This window comes from Anser brachyrhynchus (genome assembly GCF_964034855.1).
Source record: "Anser brachyrhynchus genome assembly, chromosome: 6".
Classification (NCBI taxonomy): Eukaryota; Metazoa; Chordata; class Aves; order Anseriformes; family Anatidae; genus Anser; species Anser brachyrhynchus.
Window position 1 is genome coordinate 28,200,942 of NC_137700.1, and position 24,902 is coordinate 28,225,843.

The window sequence follows — 24,902 nt, forward strand, 5'->3', positions numbered from 1 at the left end:
AGAGGAACCTTAAGAGCATAGAATGAGACTTCAGTAACTATTCCCTTTGCCAAAAAAGCAAATATGTAATGAGGGTTGGCTTTCGCTGGTATTTCTGTGAAACTCAGATGCTTACATCCCAGTGTTCATATTCAGAACCAGCTAATTCTCAGCAATAAATTAATAAGATGATAAGATTAATTGGAAAAAAAAAAGCCTTTTAAAATAAATCTGAGAGAGAATAGAGTGGGCGTAATTCCTATGAGATTGTAAGTGGTATCACAGTGTGAGCAGGCCAAAATATTTCATATAGTTTTATTATAAGTTGTTTCTGTAACAGTTCATGTAATATACATGCTAACTGAATATACATGCTGTTTGGAGGAGAATGTTTAATTTGGCCTGATAAAATACAATGCATTTTAAACTTTTAAAAATTTGTTTGTACAGTAGTAACTTGACTCAGTAGATCTCTTTCAAAAATCTGCTTGATTAAACCATGTAGCTTACAGTGCCTTTTTAATAAGTACAGGAACATATTTTTAAAAATTTTTAGCCTATTAACATTTTTTTTTAGGAGCCAATAACTTTCTAGTTTTGCTTCAAATTCTGACAGTAACCTGATGGGTAAAATTTTCTTTTGTGAGAAATCTGGAAAATACTCACCTATTTCCCATAGACACTGATTAACAAATAGATTATTCAGTACTGTTTTGTTTTAAAGATTCAAAATAAACTATAAGAGTAAACTAACTTTCCTTTAAGTTAGCTGACAATAAATCATTCTCTATAAATCACGATTTATTTTTTAATCTCTGAATCTTTTCAGTCATCTCAGCTGATTACCAGAGCTCATGCTCCGCATGTAATACAGAATAAAAATAACTACTTTCACTCTTGCACTTGAGTGATATGTTCTCAGTTTCTATAAAATCAGATTATCTTCTGGGTTATCATATGCAAAGCCATACTTTCAATTTTAGGACTTGGGTTCTCTTAGATTAGTGTTAAATTTGTACTATGAGACCATATTTTAACCAAGGAACTGACAACAGGAAACTAGAGCCAAAAGCTTTATCTCAAACTTGGAAGAGGAGTGGGGATGTTCCAAAAACACACTGTCCATTCTCAACCCTTTTCCTTAAGTTTTTGTTTTCAGCTTAAACAAAGCATGTGAATATATTTGAGGCTGAAGCCATGCAGAATTTTGATACATCTCATATTTCAGGTGGTTCTAACATTCACAGATAAATAGAGGTGATTAATTACATTCAGTTTTATGTCTTACGAAAAAAGAAATTTTACATCCCCTTCACTTCTGTTATGAACATTTTCTGTAATCGTGCATTTTAGAAAATGAGGTCAGTGTACTGGATTTGTGTCATCTTGAAAGGTTACTCCTCTTTCAACTAAAGATAAAGCTAATTTGGCTAAATCAGACCATTAGTGTTAAGAATATTGCAGAAGTGTACAGCATGTGTAAATTTTAGAGAGAGAGAACATACTGACTGCCTACACATATATATGAAGGAAAATCTTAGAAGTTATTTAACCTTTCTTGGCAGCTTCTTCTTCTTCCTTTTTCTTTTGGTCCTCAATAACTTTCATCTTTTCTTCATATTCATCAGCCCGTGTTTTCCACTCAACCCTATTGTTTTGAAGACCATCAAACATAGGTGTAATTTCTTTGTGAAACCTTGAGAATTCCTGTACAACCAATTTAAATTAAAAATTAGTAAATTAGAAAATTTCCTAATTAGTAAATTAGAAAACTGTAGACACCGATGACTTCTAAAGTCTAAATTTCCAGAAATACTGCTGCTTTGCAGATAAAACATTTGCTTTCATTTTTCTATAAAATCTAATTATTTCAGTATGTATACTAGATGAATTAATTCTATTTGATTTCACTTTCTTTTGCAACCACTTGCTCCATATCTGGTAGTGTTTTTTTCTACAGAATGGAAAAAAAGTTTTTAAAACGTGCCAGTACCTGCCAGTGCATATTTGAGAGCATATTCTTGGTGGCATGCAATGGTGGTTTATTCTATGATACCTGGTATTTCATCATATGATTATCAATATCAGTATACAATGATATAGTCTAGTATCTCATAGTATATTCCAAGCAGATTAGGATGTAATATTTTCATATCTTCAGGTACACATCACTTTTCTGTGATATTTTGGATTAATATGAAAAGCTAGATTGGTATTAACCATGTCAGCATTTCATTGCTTTCTAGAAGACATGTGATAGCTAAACTTCCAGAATATTGCAAGTTTCTGTTCTCTTCACTGTGCCATTAATTGATTTCTGTAACCACATACATGTTGTGTATTTATACTAAATGGGACTGAAGATTCAGACTGGGCTTTCTAATTCAGTCTTTCAAGGAGGGTAGTAACAAAACTTTAGTGCCCTCGAGTTTCATTGAGATCTTCAGTTAATACCATCTCTTGAATTTGCTTTGTGGGAGCAATTCTTCTATGTAACAAAAGATTGAAAAATTGTGGTGGTTGTGATATTGGTGGTGGTTGTGTTATTTACCCTATAAATACGATTCCTGCTGCTCTCTAGATTTTTTTTTGGTGCAATGGTTTGTCCCTAATTGCACCATCAGAACTGCTGTAGTGGGAAAACCAAAAATATTATTCTTACCTTGTACACAAATGTACACACAAAATCTATGAAACCAACTTGGAGCTTAGGTAGTTCATCTCCTTTGTTTCTGTCCATCATGGGCTAGAACAGAATAGCAGTAATTTAGATTATGCAGACATCATTCTTTTGGATGTAATGATCTAATAATCATCATGGACCATTATCTATTCAATATTTAAATAACAGATAATATTGCTTAACACAGTTAAATTATTTAGTGCTTACAATTGGTTGTTGCTGTAGCACAGTTCGTTCCAGGTCACCTTGCTCCCAGAATTCATTTGCAACCATGAGGGCAACCTGAAAATCATAATTCAATGGAAGTGTAAGCAGAAAGTACTAAATCTGAATGAATGAATTAATAAATAAATACATAGATAAAGGAAAGAACAAGGCTTTCCAGAAAATTTGAAAATGTTGATTAACTCAGACTGGCATAATACTGTTTAAATCAATGTATTCTCAATTGGGTATTTAACTATTGTTACTAACTTCACACCCACAAAAGAGGATTTATTTCTTGCAAGATGCATTATAAATAGAGAATTTTGGTCAAAGACAATTTAATTCCACTCATTAATCCCTCATGAGATAGTTGAGTATTTCTTTCAAGAATTACAGACAATCTCTGGTGTGCTTTTTCCAGCAAGTAAATTATCTAACAGTTTGAAATTCTGGTGCATACTGACTGAATGACAGATTATCATCAGCAGTACCATGACAATACTAGCAACACAACAGAATCTTCTAGTTCTTGTAATGTATATTACGTAGAACGCTCTACAAGCATCTTGCAGCTGTATTTGGATTATGCGTTATTAAAACCTATATCCATAAGACTAACAGATGAGCTTGAGCATGATGGTCAATAAGTACTGAAGTATTTGAGGTACTTATCTACAACACAGTGTCACACTGTATTACTGAATTTATTTTTAGCATGATTAAGCTACTTTGAAACAGCACCAAGATCTACAGAATAGACACAATTCATTCAAATTGTTCTGTTGTAAAATCTGTACCTTAAAAATACTTGAAAAATAGCAAAAATTAGATAACACAAAAATAATGGATTAAGATTTAACGGTAGCTAGAACAGCTGACAGAATCAGAAATGGTTTTAGCTGACTGACAAGTAGAAAAGGGTAGATCAACTGTAGTGTGGGTGGAGAGGGGCATCATGGAGCCCTTATGCTCTCAGTGACAGATAAATAAAAGTTGTTTTCTGGAAAGATAGTTGGGTGCAAATAGTTAAATATCTATTTAATGATAATAAGTATTTTTTAATGATCATTTAGCAAATGGGCAATAAAACAGCCAGCAAATGCAGCAGTGTCTGAAAAGTACCTACTTTACTCTGCACTTCCCAAGGCTTGGTTATGGCAGACAAGTCACATCCAGTCATCATCATAGCCCTTTGAAAATGTAAGGCAAAATGGAATATAATTAGGATGATGAAAGAAAAGAAAAAAAATACAGATTTTTTTCAGGGGTTTAGATACCTAAGATGCAGATGGATGCACCTTTTGAGAAGCCTGTTGACATCTATTTCTTATTTAAAATCATGGTTATGCTCATCATCATACAATAACACCAAGTCTCAACTTACATATCTAGGTGCCCAAATACTTTTAAAATCTGGCTGTAGATAACTGATTGAATAAAGAGTAAGATATTAACCACCTACATGATGACTTCTTTTTTGGTTGGGTCAATAGATATATATTTAATTGCTTCCTCTTCTGTTTCCATTTTTTCAATTGCATCCACAATCTTTTGAAACATAGTCCTTTTCCTGTGCAAACATACCAATAAACCATATATTAGTGAACAAAAATTCCTGCATGAAAAATAGAAAACCATATTTCTCATATTTATGCTTTTCCAAAAATGTATCCTGGTCACAACAGTTTCATAGTGATGCCTTCTTTCCACCAAACTCAAGGTTTCTAGTTAACCTAACACATCTAGATTTTGCTCTATACCATTGACATATGTTCTAGCTCCTGACAACCACATAACAGGTTTCGTGACTCTGCGTATTAAACTGTTTGGGGTGACATTCTTGTTTCTTTAGTATTATATTTTCCTTAATATTATCCCTTCCAGTAACATAATGAATTGTGAGAATTGAAACAAATAGCTAACAAATGTTCTTCAACTGTCTCCTCAAATGTCAAAAAAAGCCATAAAATCTGACTGAAAACTCTGAAAAATACAGATGTCTTATTATTGCTTAATAAATCCTTTAATTTGCATATATAATGAATGAAATTATTAAGTTAATTTTCATTAAAATTTAGTTACTGCTGTTGAACAACTTACTAAACTTTTCCTGTCTCCTGGCTTTAAATTGTCCAACTTGTGAGACATCTGGACCAAAAAAAACAAAAGCTCAATACCCTGTTTAAAAGCATGTCAAGTTAGTAACCTTGAAACAGGATAGGTAAGTTGATCTCTGAAGTCTTTGGGATATTTAGCACTGGGATCACTCGATGTCTGTTCTTAAACCAGAATCTCAATTTCCATGTCATAAGCATGTTCCTGTTTGGTATGAGTAGTTGTAGTGTGGTACACTAAATACATGCCGGCAAGCTTACTACTAGGCTACAGAATCCACACTTCTGAAATACAATGTCTGCTGTAACTAAACGCATACTTGAATGACCTGTTGTATGTATATAAATCTAACTTGCTCTGAAATTTGAAAGTTTATAAAGAAACTAAGAATGTCTTGTGTTGTTTTTTTTTTTATAAGAATTAAGAGTTATTAAAAACAATTCAAAATATAGCTCTGTACTCTGCATATAACAAGTAAACTACAGATGTAAATTGTATAGAACTGACATTTTTTTTCAGTAGGAAGTTACACAGAATTTAGTACTTACTTGAAATACAAAGCCAAGTCAGTTGCTATTATTGCAACTTCAAATAAGTGTAGAACGGTTTCAAACTGGCGCTTATTTAGGTTCTGGAAGATGTTTAAACTCTGCAAGATGGAAAGTTTACGATTTCAATTCCTCTTATAAAACTGTCTTTGGTTTGTACTATACACCCTGTCCCATAGAAAAGTATAACAAAACTGCATGTATATGGCCTAAATCAACATAACGCTACACATGAAAAGTTTTTCAGTTGTCAGAGATGGCCTTCATTCAAGAGCAGTTCTTAAGTTTTAATACCATTCTGTCAATTACTGCTGCACAAGTGTCTAATACTGAGATCCAAATAAAAACATCCTACATTTTTTTTTTCACAACAATGTCATATATACTAACCAAACCTTGACTGGCAGAAGGAATATACGGTAAAGTATGATATTTCTATGTACAGAATATAAAAGCTACTCTTTTGCAGCAAGTGATCCTAGATGAATTACTTCAGGCCTACATAGTTAATCTTACATGTTACGGGGGAAGAGAAAGGTATAGTTTAGCCTTCCTCTTTCAGATTAAGAGCATAGGCAAAGAATAATGGCAAAGAAAGCTACCCTGCACTTTCAGACCTGCAGTCATGGTAGTCTCTGAGGGCCAATGCGGAAATCAAATGTTCAGTTCTACCAGCAGGGTTGTTAAAATGACGGGCAGGGCCTATGCACAATCTGATGTCAAGATAGTCTAGTAGCTTAAATATATCTTGTCTGGTGTCCTTACAGATGATTGCTTAAATGCAGATGATTTTGTTTCTCCATGTCCTGAAGGGCCGGGATAATGGAGCAGTAATTCGTTTGCCCATGGCTTTGACAGGTACACTCTTTGCTGGGTTAAAAACTGGCTGGACAGCCAGGCCCAGAGAGTATTGATGAACAGAGTGAAATCCAGCTGGCAACCGGTCACCAGTGGTGTTCCTCAAAAGTCTGTGTAGGGGCCCATCCTCTTTAATATCTTTATTGATGATTTGGATGAGGGAACTGAATGCACCCTCAGTAAGTTTGCAGATGACACCAAGTTGGGGGAAGTGTTGATCTGCCGGAGGGTAACAAGGCCCTGCAGAGGGACGTGAACAAAGGCCAATGGGATGAGGTTCAACATGGCTAAGTGCCGGGTCCTGCACTTTGGCCACAACAACCCCATGCAGCGCTACAGGCTTGGGGGAGAGTAGCTGGAAGGCTGTGCAGGGAAAAAGGATCTGGGAGTGCTGCTTGATGCTCACCTGAACATGAGCCAGCAGTGTGCCCAGGTGGCCAAGAAGGCCCACAGCATCCTGGCTTGTATCAGGAATAGTGTAGCCAGCAGGACTAGGGAGGTGATTGTCCCCCTGTACTCTGCTCTGGTGAGGCTGCACCTCGAGTACTGCGTTCAGTTTTGGGCCCCTCAGTACAAGAAGGACATGGAGGCCCTGGAGCGTGTCCAGAGAAGGGCTATAAAGCTGGTGAAGGGCCTGGAACACAAGTCCTGTGAGGAGTGGCTGAGGGAACTGGGGTTGTTTAGTCTGGGGAAGAGGAGGCTCAGGGGAGACCTTATTGCTTTCTACAACTACCTGAAAGGAAGTTGTGGGGAGCTGGGGGTCGGCCTCTTCTCACAGGTAACTAGTGATAGGACTAGAGGGAATGGCCTCAAGTTGCGCCAGGGGAGGTTTAGGTTGGAAATGAGGAGACATTTCTTCTCAGAAAGAGCAGTCAGGCACTAGAATGGGTTGCCCAGGGAAGTGGTGGTGTCACCGTCCCTGGGGGTGTTCAAGGAAAGGTTAGACCTGGCTCTTAGGGACATGGTTTAGTGGGAGACATTGGTAGTAGGGTGATGGTTGGACCAGATGATCTTGAAGGTCTTTTCCAACCGTTATGATTCTATGCTTCTATGCTTCCTCCTCAGTAGCACTGGTAGCAAAACTGTTTCTCATACCCTGTGAGTACCCTCAGGGAGACAGGGTACACAGTCCCAAAGGGCCTTGCAGGTTGGAAAATGTAAGCTGTTAAAGAAGTACCTCCTTTTAAGAGGAAAGACAGGAAAGTGAAAAATGCATTTGAAAAAGAAAGGAGGGATCAACCAGCACAGAAACTGGGAGAAAGACCAGGAAGGAGTTGTGTTTGGATAACAGGATGGGACCAGAATACATGGCTGAATAACTGTGTATGCAGATCTAAGATGTTGCCTCCAGAGGCTGCACAACTAAGTAAATTCACTTTGACTCAGTCTGCCATTGCCATATATAAATTAAAAAATAAAAATAATTTTAAAAATCAACTGTATTCTCATAATTCATAAAGAAATGGCTGCTTTTCCTTACTTCTTTGCTTAGACATGATAGTTTTTCTAGACTTTTTGAAGTTTCACAGTAGAGACCTTTTCCTCCTGTTAGCCTGAGTCAGCACAACTGCCTGCAGTGCTGTTAGGGACCTGCTCTAGTAAGTGTAATGCCCTTTTTCTCTAGCAAAGGGAATGAAAGCGTCACACTCAGCATTTTCTGTGTCCTGGTTTTCCTTCCTTCCTTCACTGATGGGACAATCCATGTGAGAGCTTGGGGTGTCAGATACCACAGTTCAGCACCTTCAAAGATCCTGACAATTGCTCTAGCAAAAAGCAGTGGTTAGGCCCCAGAATCTCGCATTTGAAAAAGTACATCTCCATCAATAAAGGAAATAATTTTTTTTTTTTAATCATAAATATTCTGTTTTGTTTAAGACCACTGTGCTACTGATAAGTGTAAGGATTTATTCTGATTATGCCCTGCTGTGGTCAGGAAATAGTACCTCTTTAGGGATTAGAAAATTAGAAAATTAAAAATGGATGTGGAAGTGAGTGCCTGCCACACTGGTGCAAACAAGTTGGAAGGGGCCTTCCAACCACCAGTTTTCAGGCCTAGATTGTTAAGTCTTTTTCTTATTTCCCTGAAAAATATCCTTTAAAGTGTTGTAAGTAGTCTTTTCCCTTCTAGTGGGGACAGAACCAGGCACCACTTAGGGAGGAATGGCTGACCCATGCAGGAGGTCAGGGCTCTGTGGAGCAGAAGGCCTTGTCTGGTTGCAGTGCCGCCATTTTGTTGAGCCTGAGGAGAGCTGAGGGGGAAAAACATGGCCCCACAGTGCCCCTGTGGGCATAAGGAAATGCATGTGCTTGCCCAGGCTGAGGCAGCAGGGGTATGAAAAGTGATAGGGAGAGGGGGTAGAGACATTTAGGGTGGCAGAAGAGAAGGGAGAAAGCATCTAATTCAGGGAAGAGCAGTAATGAGAGCTGCCACAGAACCATGAAGCTACTTTAGCTGTTTTAGTGAGATGGGGGGCGGGGGGCGGGGGGCGGGGGGGGGGGGTGAGGGTGAGGGTGAGGGTGAGGGGAGCCTCCATAAACAGCTTCATCCCTTTGTTCCTCAGTTGCCAGAGCCAACAATGAACTCAGAATGAGGGGCAGCAGTTTAATTACAACACCATGTATTTTCTACTTCAGATTTTTAGCGAAAGCAGAAAGAATTGAGGCATGTGAGTGAGGCCCACAGGACAAGTTTTTTTATCTTGAGTGAATCAATTTCTGGCAAAATTACTGACGTTTCTGTGAAGTAGACAGTACATAAGAATTTGTTTTAAACTTCTGAATTTGAGCACAATTTCTTAATTTTGAATTAGAGAAATGAATAAAAGCTGGAGAAATTTGGAATGTTGTAACTTAATTGGATCTTTTGTGTTGATCAGTGTAAGCAGAATATTCATGCAAACATACCTCATCTTGCAGTAAGGTTTTACTGTACTCTAGGTGATGTCTTTCTAAAATGGAAGAGCCATGAAGTTTTGCCAGTGGAGCAGCTGATCTGTTGAAAAAGAGACGATTTTTTATACTATCTTGAAGGCATTATTTTTTATTTAGGATTCTGATTCAAATGCTTCTGATCTGCATATTCAATAGTTTAATTTATATATTGACCACTAGTATGAGGCAGAACAAAAAACATGCTTGCTTGCCTTCATTCTTGTGATGGTAAAGACAGAAATTAGAGAGCACTGGGTGTTCAGTGCCCACTGACAGTCAAAGGAGAGGGCTCAAAATTCAAAAACTGTCTTTTTGAAAACGTGCCACTGTTTCATCTTGCACGTTCTCTTTTGCTGTTTGTTTAATCTACATAGTTTCTGTGTTGCTTAAAAAGGGCTTGTATCCATCATTCAGTATTTATTGTGTGGCATGGCTTTTGAACTGTTGTCTGCCTGTAATGACTGTGGAGCATATCCCCTGTGATACTGATTCACTACAGCTGAAGCTAAAGTAATGGTATAATAGAGTTTAATTCCTCAGGTGCCCTTTGGCTCCTCCCTTCCCTCAGAGTCATTGTTTTATGAACTGCACAAGTCCTGACAGCTCAGATGTGTTCAATGTGTCTTAGCACATAGCTCAAAGCATCCCTCTGAGCCTTGGGATAGACTTCAAGAAGAGGTAATTCTGCTTCAGACTATGGCAGCGGGAAGAAGGGAGAAGTGTCCTATCTACATTATAGGTGGTTCTGCATGTTTGGAAGCGTATTTTCCTCCTGTCCTCCATTGGCCAAAAAGTTAATTCCTGAGATAACCTAAGGTGCATTGGTATAGGCTACCTGTATTTTCTGCCAGCGTAGAGGAGGCAGACTTCCAGGCTGTAACAGCAAAGCTGATAGCTTTTATAAATAGCTTTACTGCGTATGACCTCAAGTAGAGGGCTTTCAGCTGGGGAAGACCACAATAGGAAGATTTTAAAACCCCTTAAACTTATTTGGCTGAGAGGCAGTCAGCTGAATAAGAATCAGTGTCTGTCATTCTCTTTCTCCTACGTCACCTGGAGAATCCCAGAGAATAATCAGAAAATCCCTTAACGTCACTGCTCCAGCATGCAGTCTGAAACTCCTCTCCTGGGCAGAGTGTGTCCAGGGGCAGAGAAGAAGGATGAATCATTCTGGAGATACAGCTGGTGGGAAATAGTTCTCCAAAAATTACGGCTATAATCTCCTGGTACACATGACATACCTGTGTTCTCTGCCTAGCACACAGAAACAAGCCCAAATAAATCACATGAAAGACTAAAGGACAGATTGATCACTCTTAAGAGAGTACTTGGTCTCACCATGATACGTAATGTTTAAAGTAATATGAATTAGTATTGTTTCATAACAAAAACCTAGTATCAACAATGGAAAGATCACAAAGAAATCCTTTAGAATATTTTACACACTCAGAATGCAAAGGATCATGAATTGCAAAGCATAACTTCATGATGTGTAACGAATCCCATGGCAAAAAGCAATCTCAATAGTTCAGAATCCTGTATAATATGATGAGATCACACCTCAGGAAAGGACCTATGTCAGTCAGTAAACTCACTGGAGAGAACAAAAAAACTAGGCAAATCAGCCAGTAGAAAACTGAGAAAAAGAATGCACCTGAAATCCAGTCTTTTTTTAAGCTGGCCCTTGTCTATTCAACATCATGAATTCCTCTCCAGAAAAGTGATTTTGCCCTATCTTGAAAAAAATAACTCCAGTTAAGGGACTTTCTACTCTTTTTATTGAAGCTAATTTTATGTTACAGGTGGTGCAGTAAGAAAGAGAACACAAGTTTGATTTTGGATCTTGCTGGCCATGACAGATAAGTCATATGAATTTGTGTGCCATACTGTTGTAACTGTTTGTTGTTGTTTTTTTTTTTTAATTATTTTATTTTTTTTTCCTGCTGTAATATCAACAGACATAGATGTTTTTATATTTCTAGCCTAACTTCTGTTGTTCCACATTATTTTTTTTGTCTTCTTGACCTTCATTTAAATATTTTTTCACTTAAAAATGTTAGAGGCAAAATAATTCTTGTCCTTTTGATCATATTGTAGCAAAGCCGTCTCATTTGCATGAATGAATTCCTCTTACAGCACCTGAAACAATTTTCAGACTGGGGAGCTACAGAGGTCTGGCATGAACTCAAAACAACCGTAGTCCAGATATGGGCTTTTAGACATGCTGAAAGGCATTAAAGAACAGCAAAGGAGTGATGATTACACCTGAGGCTTGTCTCCCCTTCAGCCTTGGCTTGCTGCCGAGGACAGATCTGTGGCAGAAGCCCTTGCAGGTCCTACACAAATCAATTTGTACTTTAGACTCTGCAGGCTTCTGTGCTCCCACTCACTGCCAGTAATTTTGGCTTTGTTATCTCATTAATTTTCTTTTCTCGTTTTTATGTGGCCTCATGTGCATGAGGCTCCACTACAAACCAAGTGTTGGAATCTTCTGTAGGATGAATGTCCATTCATGCTATATAAACTGAAATATCTACATTATATTTTTCCATGTGTTGACATGTTTTTTTTTGTTTGTGTTTTTGTTGTTTTGTTTTGTTTTCATTTACCACTAAAAATACTTCATAGCTGTATATTTGAGTATTTGCACTTACTTCATCTGGTACAGGTTGTTGGTTCCTCTGTGATCAATGTCATGGCAGAAAGCAGCAGCAACCATGGCAAAGGCTTCTAGATCAGTATAGTATTTCTTTATTCTGCCTGTCTGTAAAAGAAACAACTCTGAGTGTGCGCCTGCCTTGAAAGAAAAACTAAATAATGAATGTAAAGTTAATATTAGCAGTATTACCATCAGCAGAGTAAACATTGTTTGCCCCACATTGAATCCATGCCGCCAGTTGTGGTAAGTGATATCTCGATAGCCCTTTCTGACTGTGTACATCCATCTTGTAAGGACCTGTTATGATTAAAAGTGGTTGATACTGTGCTGCTAACTGAAAGAAAATTATAAAATTTCTATAAAATTAATGGAACATACTATAAAATTAGTGGGGTAACATGCAAGTTCTATTAAATTAAACATGGCAGCAGCAAAATGTTCTTATGTAAATGTATGTTGATTTAATTCGTTCCACAAGTCACACAATTTCAGGATCAGTTTTAAGACTTTATGACAGATATGCAAATGCTTAAGAATGAATATATCCATGATCATTAAGAATGAATATAATCCATATAATAATTAATCCTACTCATACTTAATATAGCTTACTTTTATATTAAAGTACCAACAGCCAGCTATTTTTGTTCTATCTTAAAAGAAACATAAACAAGATGAAAAAAAAGTCAGACCTCTGCTGGGACTTTGAACTTTTCAACAACATTTATCTCAAAGAACAGTCGTATTCCACAAGTTATGAGGCCATGCTCTGTAACGGGAAAGTCACTGAAGCGGAATTCATAGAGTTCTAAATCTTTTGGATCAGGTAATTCTTCCTTCTGTTAGGGAAAGTCAAAAGCACAAGGATTTTTTATGGCCAGAACGATGTTGGGAAAACGTTCTTACTTCAGTGGAAACATTGCATAAGGACAGTATGTTTGCTTTATGGTCAAAGACCTCAGGTTTCCGTAGAATCTAATGCATATTAAGTTTTGAAACACAATGGTGGTACTGCTGTTTTCTTCTCCAAGAGAATAGGTAAAAGTCTTGGGCAGGTGGTGTTTCTGCCTACCCTGAATTCCAAAACAGTCAGTTGTGACCATCTAAGCAATTCCTTTGTTAGGATGTCTCAGGCCTTGGTGGCCTCCCACTTTTACCCTGGTCTCAAAGCTGCAGTTCATCTTTTTCACAGCCAAAATTATTCAACAATACCAGCTTTTCCTAGTAAAAGTTGTTCTTCCCTATTGGATCTTACAAATAGTGATGGATATAGTAACCAAAAATAAGCTTCCTAGAACAAAACATTTTCCACATTAACGGTAGAATAAAATATAACAATTTTTTTATTTTTTGTATTTTTTTAAAATTTTTTTTAATTAGAGAAGACTTGCTTTCATGCTTACCTATCTATAGCCTTGCGTTCTTCTGGAGAGCCTATAGCCAAGCAAGGATTCCTGTACATTTTTAAACCTCTAGAGTGCTGGTGGTTTGTTGCTGTTCCACAACCAATTAGTCTGTCTAACCCTATCTAAATTAGTCTGTTTTACCCTGTGTGCTATGAGAATCTCTCTTTGTGTGTGTGATAACCTATATACACTTCATAGAGAAATCTCAATGCTTAAATGCACAGAGTATGTAGTTTTCAGTTATTATGGCTTACTTCAAATCCCTTAGTCATTTCCTTTTTACTGCTGTAGTTGGTGGTGACTCTGTATTAGAAGCGTCCTCTGTAATTTAGAGCACCCTGTTCTGAACAATCCTGACCACTGATGAAAATGAGGGATCATTCCAGAAGCAGTGGACAGTATAAGTGCATTTTATTTTCCCCACATACTGGATTTTATCAGATGCTGGCTGGATGCTTTTCAAGGACTTTTCTCTCCCTGAAGTGCAGACACAGAGCTTAGGTCAGCTCTTCCTTGTACTAAAGAATGTCCAGAAAGCATTTACTAAATTCTAAAATTCAGAGGATACAAATGTTAAGAAGCTTGTATTAAATTTCAAGTTGCATACATTATATGGATTCACATTGAATAGCCTAACTGGTAATAACGATATTAGCAAACTGTTCTGTAATGCTTTTCATTTGTACGTCCCAAAGCCTAAGGAGAGCAGTAGTATATTTTAAAGGATGTCTGATGCAACACAAAAATAGATTATATGACCACAATTATTCCCTTCTGCCACATAGTTGATAAATGATCTCCTTTTTACAGATAAGGAAAATTATAACTAAATCTATTTCCCCGTCTGCATGTATTTCAACAAATAATGCTGAACATCCATGGAACAGCATTTCCTTCTCCCTTGGTTGGATTTTCCTTTAAATTTACTCTTCTCTGAGGTCAAGGACAAGGAATCCTGGGGCACTGGTGTTTTAAGACCCATTACTTTGTGAATCATCAGATCTAGAAACACCTGCTTTATCTCATTAACTATCTGGGATTCCAGGCCTTAAATAGGATAAAGAATTTGCATGTTGCCTTGGCAGTGCAGAATATATAAGACCTTTAAATATTTGACGCCACAGTGTTGAGAGAACACATTTTACTTGCTTTCTGGAGATTTAAAAATTCATACCATTATTATTATATTTTTACATTTGTAGGCCAGCACCATCCTAATCAATTGCTGTTCTTCAAGTAGAGAGATTTAAGAATATTTATTTCCGTTTTCTTTAAAAGGTATGTGAAGCTACACAGGGACTGTCGATGTTTTTGTGTTTCACCACTTGCAAGCTGCGTGAGCATCTGTTCTGTGGGAGCCAGTAAAACTTTAGCGCCATTGAACCCTGGCATGCACATATACATACCTACATTAGCAAATGTGGTGTAATAGGAGGAAATATGTGGCTGATATTGGAGGTCAACAGGCTTGTGTGTGTTTGATGTTTCTTTTTCAACCTAGTTCTATTTCGATCATTAACAGAGTGCATTTGATGCTTTCCTGAAGCACATCTTTTAGTTTTGTTTTAGATAAAGTAAGACTTCTCTGTCTAGAGAAATGCAGGAAAATTCATGGGAAAGTAGGTTAGTTCTACTGGACACTCCTGTATGTGTTCTCTTACTCAAAATGAAAGCGACCTTAGATCAAGGTACCCTCTTTTATGTCCAAAATGAAATAAATATAATTATAGAGATAGCACCATTCATGTGGAAATTTAATGGAGTTCAACACTTTAAATGTTTATTCATATAAATGTTTCTATATAACTCTGGTTATCCAAGTCTGTCAACACATATTTGGGACAGAACGTTTCCCTGGAGGTACCAGCGGGATGTGCACATGGAGGAACCAACAAACTTGAAGATGTGTTATTAAATTAAATTAGCTCTATCTAGCTTCTGGAACTGATAGATAATATCAATTATATTAAACAGAATTTATCTATATACAAGTTTTTCTTGTAAGGAGGGTCCATTACAATCTGATGTCAACATGCTTTCTAAAGTCAAATTTTCAGTTTATTGACTTACCAAAATCCTGATAAGATCCTTTTCATCACATTCTTCTATACTCTTTACATTTAATTTCTCTTTGTATTTCTAAAAAATGAAAAATGAACAACATATTCAGTTATGTGTAGCAAATTTCCTACTTTAATTTTGTGAGTGTGGACAGAAACTCACCAGTATAGATTCAACTTCAGAAGGAGTGGCCTTTGTCTGGTACATAAGCATTTCCTGAGCGATGTCTTTTCTGTTTTCAAGCTTGTTCATTTTGTCATAAGTGTCAGTATTTAAAACAGACCACCCCAGGAATTGTGTAAGAGTCTAGAACAAAGCCAAGCAAATTGAAGATGACAGCATGAAGATAAAATTGAACAGATGATTTGATTTTTTTTTAAAGTTCAGTTTCTGGTAGTGCCCTTTAAAAAGCAATGTGCAACTCTACCTGTTAGAGACCTTTACCTTCCATCAGCAGATTCTGTTAGACCCTTAGAGCTTTTAATGATGTTGTTTGTCTCAACCTATGTAACTAAGGGCCCATAGTCTCATTTTGTATACAAGACGTTGAGGCTTATGGGGCTTAAGATAGCTGGGTGGGCTTGAATTCACTGTGTGACGTCTTATCATGCCAAAGTGCATGAACTCTGAGTTCGTGCTTGCAGGCATGATGTCCGTTGGTAAGCAGCATGGCGTACTTGCTTACATGTGGCATTTGGACAATACCCTCAATCATATGCTGAACTTTTGGTTAGCCCTGAAAATGTCAGGCAGTTGGACTAGGTGAACTTTGAAGGTCCCTTCCACCTGAACTATTCTGTTCTGTTCTGTTCTGTTTTTTACCCACTCACATTAATCAGCAGTGTTGACCATCATTAAAAAGTCAAATGACTAAAAATAAAAATTACGCCTGACTTTTGTTCGTAATTGGAACATAAATGATCTCATAAATTTTCAGGTTTACAAAGGGTAATAAAATTATCTGATTCTTAAGAAGCTGTATGGTGGAGAAGATAGTCTTTTGGTTAGATATTAATAGAATCTGTTAGAAATTTTCAGATATTATGAAATATGTTTTTACAGTAATATTTTGATTAGCATCATATTGCTCCTTAAAGCCTATAATCATATTAAGCTTACTTCAATGATCTGTTCATCATACTCATCAAAAGGTTTTCCATCTTTCCTGTTGTAAAATGTTGCAACTCCCACAATTTCTTCTTTTTTGTTGACAATAGGCAACGAGAGGACATTTTTTATAACCCATCCAGTCTCATCCACGGGTCCTTTCTGTAGGAAAGCCAGAGAGCAGGAAATATTGCATATTTCTTTGAAAGTAGTAGTACAGCTATCGATATAGGCAATGTAACATTAAGTCCCACAAATTACAAAATTGTTTATGTATCCAAATGTATAACTAATTGGTGGAAAACACTAGCATATTTTCCACAAAATTTATAACTCTTATCATCACTGGAATTACCTGAAATGTGAAATATTCATCTGCTGGTGCATTCATCATGTTACAAATCTGCAGCAGAAAGAAAAGGAGGCGTTGTTTAAAGGCAATGTAACATACGCCATGACTTGGCCTAACGTTTAAAGAAGGCATATATATTTTCTAAGGTAAAAACAGTCAGCAGCCTAGCTAGCTACAAAAAGTAAAACCATTCCTATTAATTTAATTGCGGTTATTCTAACATAATTCTGGAGTGCTTATAGCAAAGTGCCTCATGTATGATGCCTCAGGGCGTAAACATAAGGGTTAAGAAAGCCACTTTCATGCCAGTTTAAAATGGCATGAGGATTTGCAGAAATAAATAATCGAGTACTTACTCCCAGGGCTTCATCCTTAACTCCTGTTACAAGTGCTATAGGATTACCAATAACTGTCATTCACCACGACTTTGAATTACGTATCATGGCTACGCTATATGCCTTGTTAAACTAGCGCTGTACTAGTTGGGAGCTACACATACTTTCTGGCTTACTTGGCCCACCCTGTGTTTTCCAACTTACTGCAAGAAAAAGAAAAATTTAGAACTGTGTATACAATGATTTTCTTACTTTTACATATTTTTATTTAACATAGTCCACACACTTTGAAAATGACATCAGATACACAATTTATTCATGTGATGTCACCATAATTGGCTATTTGTGCTGAGGGCTCGTCTCCATCCAGACTATTGATTCACATGATTTCACTGGGAACCAATGACTTTGGAAGCAACACAGTATTTTTATAGAGGTATAGGGAGGGTTGTTTTGTTGATTTATTGTTGTTGTTTTTTTTTCAGTCAGAAGAACTGCATGGATTAAAACTTTAAAGTTAAAAGTTTTTACTTTTGCTATGAACTTACAAATCCGTTTTCAGCAACATATGTTGGCAATCCACTGATAAGACACCAGTGATCTGCTGGAGGTGACCTTTAGAGAGAGAATGAAATTAGATGATTTCTGCGGATACAGACACGTTATTATTCTATCCCAGCAATAAATCTAATTACCACATATTCACAGGCTGCCAATGAATACTCACGGAATAACTTTGATTTCTTCTTTTCCATGTAAAATATAGTCAATAATCTTATAAAAGTTGACTTCCTAAGTAAAAAGAGAAAAGCATGTAGGTGACATGGCACTCAACGTCAAAATTAAGATTCATAAAAAGAAAAATGAATATCCTCACTCTTCCATCAGGTGTCTTGGGGCCTTTGTAAGGCTCTGCCTCCCCCAGCCGAATTGGCCATTCATCATAGAACTCCTGGGAAAATAATACACAGGCATTAGCAAAAGGGAAAACATCAGGTCTGTCTTCAGAGATAACATGAAATCTGCCGATAACATTTTTCTTTCTCCGCAACAGTTGTGTGGTCACATTACAGACAAAATTAAGAAAACATTAAGGATATTCCAGGCAATAAATGTTAACCAGTAAATTTCAGACTAATATGAAGCTTATCTCTTCAATTGTACACTTTAATTGTTGTTTTAGCAAGCAGGTATTTATAAAGCAATAATCAGACTACACTTCTTTCCTTACTCAGATGGAATTATTAATGTGAAAAATTATTTCAGAATTAGCCCTAATATTTATTATGTACTTTGCCATGCTTATTTTGTAAATCAGTTAGATTTTATATGAATTATCCCAAAGTATTAGAAGGGACGGTATCTTTATATCTTGGAGAGGGGTGCACTAGAAATACGTAGAAAACTAGAAGGACAGACTTTATAACTTAAAGTTAGGAGTAACACGTTTCTCACAGGTAGGCAAAATAAATATTACCTTCTCTTTAGTCATGTCCAGCAGACCAACAGAATATCTTTCACAATTTAAATATATTCGAATAGTATACAGTGCTTTGTGAAACTGCCGTTCTATGTCTGTTAGCTCTTCAAATACTTTGTTGGCAGACCACAAAAGCATCTATTTACAACAAAAGAGAAAGAGAGTAAATTGTCACAATGGTAAAGTGTTTTTAATGAAAAAAAAAAAACAAAAAACAAAAAACATAAGAATGCTGAGCATTCCAGAATAAAAGAATAAATTGAACTACTGTAATAAAAATAAAAAACAATCAAAAAACAAAAAACAATCGAATAGATGCTGTTCTTACTTCAATAATCTAGTGAGAATATAAAATAGTGGGCATAATGGTCTCATTTAAAAACAAAGTATTATCATTAACAAATTCTTCTTTACCTGACTTCTTCTGGATTCAATATTGTAGAGGTATGATGTATGATGGTTTCTTAGGACCAAAGATATAAAATTGAGGTATTTTTTAAAGACCTAAAAATGGTTTAAAAGAAAAAAAAAAGTTTCAAATCAAGAAGTAGATTCACTCAGACTACTTTGTGAACTAACTGTGCTGTTGTATAACATTTGAGGTTATTACCTCTTCATCCTCTTTTGAGAACTCAGTGGCATTTAATTTGTTGAGAGCCATGACAACAGCAAGCACCTCTTTACCCTGTGTAATTGGGACTGCCAACATGTTGGTCGTTGTATAACCAGTTTTTTTGTCCAGAAAGTCAGAAAAATGGTTATTCTGAAAAGAAAAAAAAATCAAAACCACAGTTGAAATGCATCACAGTTAGTTATCACACCAAAAGCAAATGGTTGTTGTATTTGATAATTTATGCTTGCAATGCTATAAGCACAGCTTCACAGTGCAGTAAAGTGATACTCTCCAAAAGCATTACCATTAGTTATCACCATGTTGCAGAGTTATATCTAAATGCACACTTAGGCGTTGGTTATGAGTGCAGCTCCTGGAACCAAGTTCAGTGAAGATTTTTATTAGAATGACAACAAATTTGAGAAATTCAAAATATGGAAAAAGCTAGAAGGAGAGAATAACATGAATCTGTGGCTACCTAATAGTCTAATACATATGGCTTGTATGTAGGAGATTTACTTCATAGCTATGTTATTATTATTTATTTATTTTGTAGATAAAATGAATAATAGTATGTTATCAAACAATGTTAAAAACTGTATGTGGGATTATTTGCAACCTGTCCTGAACCTGTATGGCTAAAAATTCTTCTGGCAGAGAGGCACCCCCAGCTGGCATACATCTGACTGAGCCATTTCTTATTCCTAGGTCTCTGACAGACTCCCATTCCTGCAGCTCCCACCCCAACTTGAATCAGAGGGTGTAGACCAGGGAGAGATGAGGGGACACAGTTGTTTTTGTTGTGATGTGGGATCTTGTGGGGTTGATACCATGTCACTAATGAAAGAGACACAACTAACTATCCCTCCAGTTATCCATCCTTGAAGTTGAGTGCTGAGGAGGTTTTAGTAAAAACCATTCTTTTCATTCTGTTGTGTAAAAAAACACTGGGAAGATAGGTCATCTTTCATGGAAGATCATTTGAGATCTTTGTGGTGGACCTAAATGTCTCCTCCATGTTGCAGGATGCCATATACCAGATTTTCTGCTTTTATAAATTATACAGAAAACTACTTCAGAAAAATAAATAAATAAATAAAAGTTTTAGAATCAAGCATGATAATGCTTGTTTGGATCTTTCCTCTTAATTTCTTTTTTTCCCCTTTCCTCTTTAGCAAATGTTTCTGGGATATGCTGAATTGATAGTTTATCCAACCCTGAGAAGTTAGACTGGACTTTATTCTGTGTTCAAAATGTTAGGTTTATTTTTTTCCTTCAGTTCTTTATAGCCTTTAGATAGCCCATCATTCATACTTCCATTTTAGATTTCCTTCTAGGACTGTATTTTTGGGAAATGAATCAATGGTGTGGAAGTAACTCTGAAATGTGTTTTTCTGTATTTACTAATTGGTCTGCATTACAGAGAATTGATTCTTTCAGGGAAAGCTTGTATCATCCCCATAAATTCTCTCTATCATTCAATAAATCATGCTGTATTTGGGTCCCTGGAAAGTATGGCCAGTTCCAAATAAATCCATGTATTTATAAATTGATGAGGTCCAGGTGGAGAGGGGATATTTTCTTTACTTCTGTCAATCTTTCGCTGAGTTGCTCTTTTCTCTTTTTCTAGGAGAACTGTATAGGGATGTCTCACTTAACAGATATCTGAATCCCCGATCTGCAACTACTTAAAAGGGACCTGCATACACCAAGTGAGTTGAATCAACGGGATACAGCAGCTGAGTCTTAATTTGTTTAATTACTTCAGACTTAAGTACAAGTAGTGGTGCTTGGGAAGAACTTTGGTAGTAAGATTTCTGCAGGTAATAAGAAAATTTTAAAGGATGCAAGTCTTTGCTAATAAACAAAAAGTTCAGTAACCACAAGCCAAGCTGAATAGTGCCTAGATAGTGCAAATACAGACAGATATAAATACCTCGTGACACATTGGCAGCTTTATCACAGCATATGCAAAGACTTCAATCACACATGATTTGCATATACAAGCAAAAATTTGTGCTTAGATTTAGACTTCACATTATTGATTATTTTGCACACAGCTGGCAGGGGGGTTTGAAGCCTTTATTTCCAATCAAGGTTTTAAAATATTTTCTCTTGAGAACATAAACTCCTTTTGATTTTGAATAAAATCACTTTTCACAATGTCTGGAAAATCATGTTCATACACAAATAAGCTCTGTAGTACCAGATCCAGAAGAGTATCTCAGTGTTCCTATGAATATATGAAGGAAGACACTTAGGTCTTTTGAGCTTGATCTTATGAATCCAACCATCTTTTAGAGTGATGTTGTGAACTTTCAACTCTCAGTGAAATCGTAAAACAGACTTTTAAAAAAATGAGGGAAAGGCAATTTGTTGATAACTCCCTAACTGTAGTATATTTGCAAGCGTTTTCAACTAGCTCCATTTAAAGCTAAGATACATAGCCTTTTACAGTACCACAGTCAATTCTGTAGATACATGCCAAGATGTGCAACATGTCAGGGATTTGCACTAAGCTAAAACCAGCATACATGAATGGAAAATTGGGACCCCTCTCTGTGTTCATCTTTCTGTTATATAGGTGACAGAAGATGAGTGGAGGGGGGGTTGGCATGTGACTGTGTTCTAGCCATTTTACTTGAAATGACTAGCTGATTCATTTTTTTTTTTATTTTCATTTTTTTTTATTCTCTAAACCAGGACACCAGTTTTATCTCACTGAAACCTAAGAACACTACTACACGTTATTATAAACCATTTACCAATAAATTATCCATATAGTGCTCTATGTTTAGATAATTTGGCCTCGACATTTCAATTTCTTTATGTTCTATAAACCTAATTGCCATTTAATAGGTAGCAGTGGAATTTACAAAATCATAAATCACTGTTGTGAAAACAGTGTGATTACACCTCAGTAAAAGCGAAAAATCAGGCCGTTCTTTCTAGGAATATTGTTTATTTTCCTTGAATGGTGGTTATGAATAGGCTTGCTTGCTGAGACTATACTGTATCTGATTGTGAATTGTAGCTACACAGCTGTAAGTTTGTGTTAGTAATAGGGTAAAAATGAGAAAAAGTCGCTTCCCTGGGAACCACAGGCATTTCAAGAAGTAGGTTAATTTTCAGAGATTATGTGAGCAGATAATACTTTACAATTACATTGCTGTTGTGGTTTTTGTTGTTGTTTGCTTGCTTGCTTGTTTGCTTGTTTCAAAAATCAGTTTTACTTTATTGTTTCTAAAAAGTTCTTATGGAAGGACCATCTATAAGAAGGAACCATTGTGTCTTTCTTATTTCATGGTTTTCCCTCCAGATCTCAGTTCCTTTCTTATGAGCAATATGTTCATCTATGTTTCCTTTTAGCAGTCTTGAAAGACCTTATTTCTTTCATGATGAGTTCTGCCTTGTTGGCTGGTTTTAGATATCCCACAATTCTTTAAGCAAATTATGAAAAAGAGTTGTCCAAGATTTCTAAACTTTCACAGGTTTTATTCTATGCCAAACTTAATAATAATAATAATTATAATTGAAGATGATTGTTCTAATGTTCATTCAACCATCATTCAGTATTTAATAATGGAAGAGCGCCTTCCAGTTCATAATGTTATTTTAGGATTGACATCCTAGCTACACTGTGCTCCATAACACTGAGCTAATTCTTGAGCATTTCTGATTGGATTAATGGCAAAATGCAGCTGGAGTCAAGTGAGTTTGACACTACTGGAAACCTCCAGGACAAACTCCTCAGCATAATCACTCAGCAATTGTAAATTTGATCAGAAAATGCAAAAAATATTTTAAGTAATGAGTGTAATCATTGTTAATTTGGTTTCCATGGTACATACAAAGGTGTGTAATTTATACAAATTCAAGAAAGAAAGAGAAAGGGAGAATTCTGAAAAGCAACGCAATTGAAGTTGTAAAGGAATAGGGGGTTCCCACTTCCCAGTTTGGCCAGTCAGGGTGAAGTCTCACTGTAATGGTTCATCTGAAGCGATAGGAACAGGAGCTCAGTTATTAGTACTGAGGCTTCTCACACCTCCAGTATACTTGCTTACTGAAAGTATATAAACTTGCAAGTTGCTTATTATCTGGCCCACCATCAACATCTTCACTACACATGTGGTTTGCTGCATTAGGAAATGAAACTGTCTCATAAATCTTTGCTTTCTTGACTGGGGGTCCTGCTATGAAGCACCATGATAATATTTTGTCCATGTCCCACAGATGACATTTACGCCTTGGTTTGCCATTATTCCCAGTTTTCACCGTTACTCCCATTCTTTCTTTCTTTCTTCTTGTGTTGTTTCTGAGTGATGTGTCTGTACCTTGCTGTGCAGCTACTTCCCCATTTTAAGTTTGGCAAAGTGCATCTGTTATCACAGTGGAGGAGAAGCAGTAAGACTTAATCCTGCAGCTGTGGGTAGACAGCCAATGCCTATTTTCCTCCACCTCTTTCCTCTGATGAAGCACAGAGGAAGAGGGACTTTCTGGGAGCCCTTGCAGTTATGACTACTTTGCTGCTATCCTCACAGTGGACTGCAGGTTCTGGGTTGGATAGGTCAGCTCAAACTGTAGAAATACATCATCCTTCAGTTGTGGGATGACCAGACGTGGGTCTGGAACACTACTAGAAGAGAAACCACAGGAAGTGGTGACATCAGGAGCCAGCATCACACTGTCATCATTATCAACTTTTTTTTACACAATCTTTACATGTTTCTGTTTTATTTTCTGGTAGTCTGCAGTATTTTTTCCTCTTCCTGATATTTTGTTCTTCTACTGATTGTCTTGCATTGGCTCAGATTTTTCAAACTAAATTTTTACTGCTAAGTTGTAGTGCTATATTATTTCTGCTTATCCTATTCTCAACTCACAAATGTTTTTGTTTTGTAATGATACAATTGAATATGAAAGGAATATTAAAAGCATTTAACATCAGCTATGAAAATATAGTTCTGATTCCAAACCAATTAGTTAAATGATTTGGCCATTCATTAGAAAACATTCAAAAAATCATGTTTTGTCAGGGATGTAAGACAGCTGCATTTTTACATGTAGCTTACAGAACAAATTGACTTTGATATCTTCAAGATCATTTGAGTTTTGAAGATGAAAGTAAGTAGAAATTAGTATATATTTAAGAGCATTTGGTGGTTAAACTTCAGTCATGTCACTTCTCAATGCTTTTCCGTTTTCTGGCCATGGGTAGTGGATATTTTGCAACTTTTTCAAAATCAATCTGTATTACATTGTTTTAAGTTGTTTTTTCACATATAACAAGAAAATAAGGCTGAAGGGAAACTTTTCATTGTAATTTTTAATATTCGTTCTTCCTTCCATTTTGAGAGCTTTCCTCTTTTAACACAAGTTAATTCAAGATAAGAATGAAAGCTATTTGGGGTTGGTGTGTTTGTTTCCTGGAGGGCATGATTAATATAAACTTATTCTTATGTTAAAATACTTTCTTGAAAGTTGACTAAATCTTTGTCATATATTTGTACTCAATATAGCAAATAGTAACTGGAAAAAATGGAAATCTATTTCTCTGTTATAATAACA

General features: G+C 36.4%; 1 protein-coding gene across 1 annotated transcript in view; it reads right to left on the reverse strand.

Annotated features, from left to right (window-relative positions):
• Window positions 1-24,902, reverse strand: part of PDE6C (phosphodiesterase 6C) — a 34,104-nt gene that overhangs the window by 4,442 nt on the left and 4,760 nt on the right. The window contains exons 2-21 of the mRNA XM_080598643.1: window positions 19,332-19,484; window positions 19,136-19,225; window positions 18,719-18,859; window positions 18,119-18,193; window positions 17,969-18,033; window positions 17,790-17,856; window positions 16,910-16,957; window positions 16,567-16,716; window positions 15,610-15,753; window positions 15,457-15,525; window positions 12,673-12,819; window positions 12,170-12,277; window positions 11,976-12,085; window positions 9,295-9,382; window positions 5,533-5,633; window positions 4,332-4,439; window positions 3,996-4,059; window positions 2,870-2,944; window positions 2,642-2,725; window positions 1,533-1,686 (exon numbers count right to left, since the gene is read on the reverse strand). Of these exons, the coding sequence (XP_080454769.1) occupies window positions 1,533-1,686; window positions 2,642-2,725; window positions 2,870-2,944; window positions 3,996-4,059; window positions 4,332-4,439; window positions 5,533-5,633; window positions 9,295-9,382; window positions 11,976-12,085; window positions 12,170-12,277; window positions 12,673-12,819; window positions 15,457-15,525; window positions 15,610-15,753; window positions 16,567-16,716; window positions 16,910-16,957; window positions 17,790-17,856; window positions 17,969-18,033; window positions 18,119-18,193; window positions 18,719-18,859; window positions 19,136-19,225; window positions 19,332-19,484 (2,041 nt within the window). The remainder of the gene's footprint in view (window positions 1-1,532; window positions 1,687-2,641; window positions 2,726-2,869; window positions 2,945-3,995; window positions 4,060-4,331; window positions 4,440-5,532; window positions 5,634-9,294; window positions 9,383-11,975; window positions 12,086-12,169; window positions 12,278-12,672; window positions 12,820-15,456; window positions 15,526-15,609; window positions 15,754-16,566; window positions 16,717-16,909; window positions 16,958-17,789; window positions 17,857-17,968; window positions 18,034-18,118; window positions 18,194-18,718; window positions 18,860-19,135; window positions 19,226-19,331; window positions 19,485-24,902) is intronic.